Source organism: Toxotes jaculatrix, chromosome 21 (assembly GCF_017976425.1).
Source record: "Toxotes jaculatrix isolate fToxJac2 chromosome 21, fToxJac2.pri, whole genome shotgun sequence".
NCBI classification, from domain to species: Eukaryota; Metazoa; Chordata; class Actinopteri; family Toxotidae; genus Toxotes; species Toxotes jaculatrix.
Genome location: NC_054414.1, coordinates 12,094,309 through 12,102,111, shown reverse-complemented (window position 1 = coordinate 12,102,111; position 7,803 = coordinate 12,094,309). Strand labels below are relative to the sequence as shown.

At 42.9% G+C, this 7,803-nt stretch overlaps 1 protein-coding gene across 1 annotated transcript; it reads left to right on the top strand.

The window, feature by feature from the left end:
* On the top strand, window positions 1–2,266 carry adrb1 (adrenoceptor beta 1). Its single transcript, XM_041066490.1, has one exon. It carries the CDS (start codon window positions 121–123, stop codon window positions 1,312–1,314), a length of 1,194 nt encoding a protein of 397 aa, XP_040922424.1. The 5' UTR covers window positions 1–120; the 3' UTR covers window positions 1,315–2,266.
* The last annotated feature ends 5,537 nt before the right edge of the window (window positions 2,267–7,803 follow it).

Below are 7,803 nucleotides of genomic sequence, written 5' to 3'. Positions count from 1 at the left end.
GGAGTTGGCGCGCGAAGGAGGGAAGAGCCGTGGCTCGTGAGACAGCGACAGACTGGAAAGGCTGCCTCGCGCTGCGTTGATGAACTCGACCTGGTTCCGCACACAGCGCAGCAGCCCGTCATGGGAGACGGTGGCGCGTCCTCGGCGGTGAACTTCCAAAATGGCACGGGGAGCGAGGCGTCGGACGCACCTGGGTCCTCCACGGCCGCGTCCGAGCAGTGGATGGCGGGGATGAGCCTGGTGATGGGCTTGATCGTCCTGTCTATTGTGTTCGGGAATATCCTGGTCATCGTGGCCATAGCCAGGACGCAGAGGCTGCAGACGCTCACCAATGTCTTCATCGTGTCGTTGGCGAGCGCGGACCTCATCATGGGGCTGCTGGTGGTGCCTTTTGGTGCCGCGCTCGAGGTGCGCGGCTCGTGGCTGTACGGGTCCTTTTTCTGCGAGTTTTGGATCTCCGTGGACGTCCTGTGCGTCACCGCCAGCATCGAGACCCTGTGCGTTATCGCCATAGACAGGTACGTGGCCATCACCTCGCCTTTTCGCTACCAAAGCCTGCTCACCAAAGCTCGGGCCAAGGCTGTGGTATGCATAGTCTGGGCCATCTCTGCGCTGGTCTCCTTCCTACCCATCCTGATGCACTGGTCCCGGGACAGTGTGGACACAGCCTGCTACGAGGACCCTGAATGTTGCGACTTTGTTACCAACAGGGCATATGCGATCTCCTCATCCATCATATCTTTTTACATTCCTCTACTGGTCATGATATTTGTTTACGCCCGCGTGTATAGAGAGGCGAAAAAGCAGCTGAGGAAAATTGACAAGTGCGAGGGCAGGTTTCACAACACCTTAACCGGACTGACCTCCAAGTGCAAGAAGAGGCCGTCTAAAATCCTGGCGCTCAGAGAGCAGAAGGCTCTCAAGACACTCGGCATCATCATGGGGACGTTCACCTTGTGCTGGCTGCCCTTCTTTATAGTCAACGTCGTGCGGGTGTTTTGCGCAGAGGTGGTGGACAAGGACCTTTTCGTGTTCCTAAACTGGCTGGGGTACGTGAACTCGGCGTTTAACCCCATCATTTACTGCCGGAGTCCTGACTTTAGGAAGGCGTTCAAGAGGCTGCTGTGCTGCCCGAGGCAAGCCGACCGCAGGCTGCACATCAGCTCCTGCGACCTGTCCCGGTGCTCCGGTGGTTTCGTCTCCTCTCTGGAGCCCGGCACACTGGGGATGTGGTCGGATTGCGCCGGCTTGGACAACAGTGACAGCAGCCTGGTGGGGACCGCAAAGCTGTCTCACTCCGAATCACAGCTATGAGGGAAAACATTAAACTTTTGCGGAGGTGGATTACAACAGCCTGGAGAAAGATGGGTACAACAGCGGGCGTTGACTCCTTTAGCTTGTGCGTCTTTTCGACGAAGGTATGCGCAAGAGCTGGACCTCAGAGCTTAAATGGGTGGATTTTGGTTTGTTGGTTGTTGGTTGTTTGGTTGTTTTTTAGGTTTTGCATCAGAGAGAGAAAACATTAAGCGAAATCACCAGAAACGTGTCTGAAAGCCATATTTCCTTTTTTTTTTCGAAAAGAGACATCAGGACAGATGATCTTTCCAAGATGCCCAAGACAGTTTAGTGTCCAAGAGGTGATCCAATTTGCCAAATAATATGGAGCCTAAAAATCCGGATCTGAGGAATCATAACGGTTGTTTGCACATGAAACAGGTTTCAGTGAATCGACAGCTCTGTCAAAGAGCGCACGGACGCTCCTGTGATGTTTCTTATTTTATTGGATCAGAAGTTCGGTTATATTCTAAAGAGGATCATCTGTTTCAAGAAGAGCGGGTGTCATAAATTAACCCCAGGTTCTCGATGGGTCACAGTTTATCGTTAACCTGACCGCTCGGGCGCACTGTAATAAATGTGGCTGGTATTTAAAAGCATTGCACAGGAGCGAGGCATTTGTCGGAGCGTCTGTACTGTAGTCCATGTAGAGCTTACGATGTGTTTCTTTTTTACCTCACAGCCATCGGCAAGTGCAATTTGTACGACAGGTATTTGTTTATATTAAACATTTATGTAAAATAGACGTGTATTTATTCCGCGCTGTCTTTTCCAACTACACAAGTGAACGTGGAGCTGAATCCCACGCCCCTTGTACATATAATACTTTGTGGTGTTTAGTACCGAAGTGAGGAATTTTCAGCCTCATCCTTTGTCTTTCTCATTTAAGCTTTACATGCTGTTGTGAGGTGGTGTGTCGACTCCTGTGAAATAAAAGGAAGTTTCATTGTTAAATATTGTTTGAGCTTTATTTTGGAATTGTACTCTATCAATGAATCAAAGTTTAAAAGATGTGGAAGTGCAGGAGGCTTCAGTAATCATTAAAAACTGAAAATTTTCTTTTTTTCTGACCCCACTTCTTTAACAAACAATACACAGGGAAGAAAAATAAAATAAATCTTGAGCAGGACATGGAGAAGTAAACTGATCTGGCAGGATTTGTGCAAACAGGATGGGATGTTGAACTCCTCTGTGCTGGCAGGGGACTGCTGAGAGCAATGGGAAACTGATTGGCTTCTGTGGAGTGATGAGCCGTGAGAACATGGGATTTTTAGACAGTGGATTGATTCACAATCATGCACGGTGGGTTAACAAGCTTTTGTATTTTAAGTGTTTACATGTTTTCCATTCATTCATTCATTCAAGGTTAAGGTTCATTAATCCTCTACATCTGAAGAAATGAGCATTTGCATTAGTGAGCACATGAAACACTGATGTGCACTGTGATTGAGTTGAGATCATTTCCTGGAAAATTTGTATTTCTCTTAATTAAAATGTTAAAGCATTGTAAGTGCTTCTCATTCACATCCAGCTGCTCTACTAGATGAATGCATTTGTTGTATGTCAGTATTTTTGCCACAGTCCAAATGTGTTTCGACTTTTTTTTTTTAAGTTGTATTGCACAAAAACACAAGCAGCATGTCACTGTAGTTTTCACACTCCAGGCTAACGTGCTATTTTTAAACTAAAGGGAGATTCCAGTTGGAATAGGGGGAACTCATAAGAGACAGATCTTTAAAAACAATGGTCAACATCGAACCAGCAGATATCTTGATTTTTAGTCCAGGGTATGGGTCAAGCTCCAAAAACACTGGATCCTACACTTCCCATAATGCAACTGGATGGCACATTTCATAGCCCCCTAAATGCCCATGTTCAGGGTTGCCTTGGCTTGGATTTAAGATTATTTTTCTCAGCCTTCAGAAAGCTGCACAATCTGTTTTTACAAGCCGAGTAGCCCTCCTCAGGATGGGCAAACTGAACTTCATGTGTAAAAAACCGGTGTACTGTCCCTTTAAGTCATTTTCATGGCACAAACATTAAGTTAAATACTACTCTACTACTTTAACTGGGCCAATTATGAGAAGTCTTCACATCTAAAACATATAAGATACATGTCATCTTGTTTATGATTTTCAATATTTCCTCTCACTTTGCCAAACCTGTTGAAATGATCTAGAATCCAACAAAGTCCAATGTTTTTAAAGTGTCAGCTGCACACGAACTCATTCAGATACGTCCCGAGTATGCTGTTTGATCGCTGCATTTTCCACGAGCCTCACTTTGAAAGCCTCAGAAAATGTTGTAGTAAACATTATGACAGCTGGTGTTATGAAGTGGCTCTTGCAGGAGAGATCTGCAGTTCTTTCTGGGGAATATTAATTAGCCCTTAAGCTGGACGTCTTTAAAATGCATTAGCATGATGTGTCCTGCTAATGATGCTCTCCCAGAAGGACCAAGCCGTACATTTCAATTAGACCAGAAAAACTGAATGGAACTGAGCTCAGCTGTTTTGGCTAATGAACGTTGTTTAGATATGATTGGCTGAATTAATGTGTGTGAATGAGACCTAGCTTTTAGGGGAAAAAAAAGAAAAAAAGAAAAATAACAACAGCAGTGGAGCCAGTATCACTGATGGCCTCCTGGCAAAGACCCACTTCATTATTAAGCATTGTTTGTTTGGCAGGAAGTTTGTGTTTGGGCAGATTAGCAGTGGGCCCACAGATGGAGAAGCTAATCAGTGGCTTTAAGAATAATTGTTTCAAATTGCTTGTGTATCAGTAGACATTTTAACTGCTCCAAGTCAAAGTAGATGAATTGATTACAACATGACCTCTGCAGTAACGGTGGTTACACAGAGTTTACTTTCAGGAATATGACTGGTTCTACAGGAGTATTTGACAAACCAGTTTAAATATACCTTTAGCTGTTATAGGCCAAGATATTGGGTGCAATCATTTTCAGTCATTTGCTTTTTTTCTTTTTGCTGAGAGTTAGGTGAGAAGATTGAAGCCACTTTCACATCTGCACAGTAAATGTGTAGATACAGAGCCAGCAGCTGGTTAACAGAGCTTAGAACAAAGACTGGAAACGGGGGGATATCGGTTAGCCAGCACATCTAAAGCTCATTAACATGTTTTGCCTCCTTTTTCAATAAATACAAAAAACCCAAAATGTAAAAACATAAATTTGAGGTTATGTATCTGGTTATTTATTGGCTGGGAGCAGCTGCAAGCCAATCAGCAGAGACTACATGAAAACACTACTCAGCCAAGAAATAACAGCTGGATTTTGTTACCTGTAGATGAAGCCACGAGCTGTTTCCCATTGTTTCCTGTCTTTATGCTAAGCTAAGCCAAATGACTGCCTCATATTTATCATGCAGGTATGAGAGTGATATCAATCCTCTCACCTAACTCATGGAAAGAAAGTGAACGAGTTTATTTCCCAAAATGCCAAACTATTCCTTTAACTGTGTTGTATTTGACGCTGCTGACGCAGGTGCAGCTCAATCACCCACCCCATTACATGTGGATATTTGCAGATGTTAATGAACCAATAAACAAATTCACAAGTGCTTTCACAGCAGAATGAAATCATTTTCCACGACCTCCACTGAAACTTTGAGCGAGTATCTGGACTTCTGTCAGATCCTCTCGAGCATCAGGTGTGAGGTTTCATTCAGTTATTAAACGAGCTGCGTCTCCTCCCGCCCCGATCATGAATATCGTCTCTGCCAACCACCTCCTACCTACTGCCATCTGCACTTGATTAAAGACCAACGCAAACACCATAATCATCAAAAAGAATTAAAAGCACTTAGAACATGGGATGTCTTCGTGAATCTTAATAATCTTCTCATTTTCCCAAACGCGACTGTGAAACTGATGCTGAGGCACATTTGTTACACAACATATGTTTTAGCGAACAAGCCGCTGAATAACAAGTTTTCCAAAAGCTGACTTAAAAAAAAACAACGAAAACAACACTGTAAATCCAAGTCAGCTGAAGGGGAATTAGATAATAAATGACACTTACTGAGCTCCTTTGGTGGACTTGGGACTTCACAGGAAAAAAACGAAAAACAGGATTTTGACAAAAGAGATTTGTAATTCAGCTTATTACGGCAGAGATCCAAAAGAAACATGTTTACGAAACAGAATACTGTTAAATGCTATGCAAATACTGTCATTTTCTTCAGGAGGCGGTTGGAGGGGAGATGGTTACAATCTGTGACTAAGAAAAACAAAACAGTCATTTCTGAAAGGCTAGAAATGTCAGCACCTGGAGATAATTATTGCTGATTGCTAATGATTACAACCTTATCAGACCCCAACAGATTTTTCTAAATTTAGGCTACAGGAGCATAATAGTGTTCCCTTTGCACCCATTCGCCACTTAAAAAAAAAAAAAAAGATATTTAAAATCTTTTGTTCGGCCACATCAAATCTAATTAAAGTGTATCAATAGATGAAAAGTGTATTCCCTTAACACGTTAAGACCATCCATTCAAAGCCAAGTGATGGATTCAGTGGACAGTTTGAGAGAAATGTAGCTACTAGGGAAACAAAACTGTAGATTTTAATTATGAATGTGAATTAATTAACAGACATAGCTTCAGCGAGCAGAGCTGAAACCTCTCAGTTTGCTCAAGTCACTGATGCAAAACGCTGATAAAAATAAAAAAAAATAAAAAACTCTACCTCCACTGGCTGATAAATGCATTGTGACCCTGTACGATCTAAATCCCCCTGCGATTTTTTTTCCCACTCTAAATCACAGTGCGAGTGTGGAGGTGCGGTGCCAAAAGCAGGTGCTACGCTTCATGTGTCCATCTGTTTGGATTCCCGTGCGAACTTGGAGCACAGAGGTCTCCATCTGTTGCACGTTGGCTTGCTATGATTGCTGTACTTACATAAATATGAGCTTAGAAACTGAACGTAGCACAATCATGACTACAAAACTTGGCAGGTTGATGACTAAGTTATGAAAGAGACTGGTTACAGATCTACAGACCAAGTTCAGGAATGACATTACTTTTAAATCTAAGAATTTGACTTAATCGATGCTGGAGCAGTAACAAACTCCTCAAGCAGCCTTAGAGTACTAACTCTCTGCAAGTAAACACAAAAAAGTATATTTTGCAAAATGTCAAACTCTTCCTTTAAGTCTCCAGCAGCAGATCATCTGTAGCAGAGGATGTTTTAAGAAGTGGCTGATGGAAGCAGGAATTGGGTCTCTAAGATACTGTGAAAAGAAGATGTTCTCTTTCAGCGGTCAGATTCATCCTCAGCTCACAGTTTCTGATCAAGCCTTCTTTTCTTTTCACCCAGGTTGTAGAAATCTAACCACCATCATCACACATTTAGTCTTTTTTTTTTTGCAGCCCCTAATCCTTTGTAAGCCTCTTTCTTTTAAAGAATCACCTTCACAGTCCTGGCCGGATGAGCAGTCTTTCACAATGACACTGGGGTTCCAGAGGTGGACTTACATATCCATGATGAGTGGCTTCACGGAGCGTTCAAAGCCGCCTGAGAGGCCAGGCTGAGTCTAAAAGGGGGAAAGTGCCCTTTCCCGAGCCCGCCGACTGACTTCAGGGTTTTTATCCCTCACAGTAAAGGCCACTGTGTCACACCAGTAAAACATCACAGTGGTGCATCAGATTCCTGAGCCCTCCTCAGTTGTTCATCTGCTGACCACCTCAGTTCCCTGCACCTTCAGGTCGGTTTATCAAGAAGACAGAGCAAGAGTGGTGAGAACGTGGCAGTAGAGTAAGAGACATTAAATGAAAACAGTCAAGTAAAATACAAGCAATACAGCACTGACATCAAGGCTTCAACTCTACTCGTCTTACTCCTGCATTAAGATACAGAATACAATAGATAATTTCTAGACATAAGGTTGTGAATGCATGTTATGTGAGTAAAGGGAGTTCTGGTTTAAGGATCTAAAAAAAATCTGTTTCATTCATGAATCCATTCACAAAATGCACCTATCTGAAACTTGCAGCTCTGCACTTTATTTTTCTTTCTATCTATATATATAATTATTTTTTAAAATCCCAAATCTGAACGAACATGACAAAATCGTAGTGTGTTAATGTACTGCAGCGCCATGGGAGAAAACGAATCCTCTCGATTTCCATCTCTGAGCCTGAAGTGCAGCGTCTGAATGGGCAGAGCAGGAGAGTGGCATACAATCAAAGCATCAGTGAGCCATTCCACACATGAGAGGGCTGATTTTTCTGAGGGAAGATAGAACAGATGGAAACATGAATATTCCCTCTTTAAAAGGTCTATTTTTGTACAGAAAAAAGACAGAAAACTGAAATTAAAAGACAATAAGTGAAACGTAATAATACGGATTACAGAGACCCATTGATATTCAGCTGTTTTTATCTTAATGTTGCAGCTGTAGCGGAGCCAGTGTTGTGAGGGAATATGGTAAACAAAAAAAAAATAGACTGAC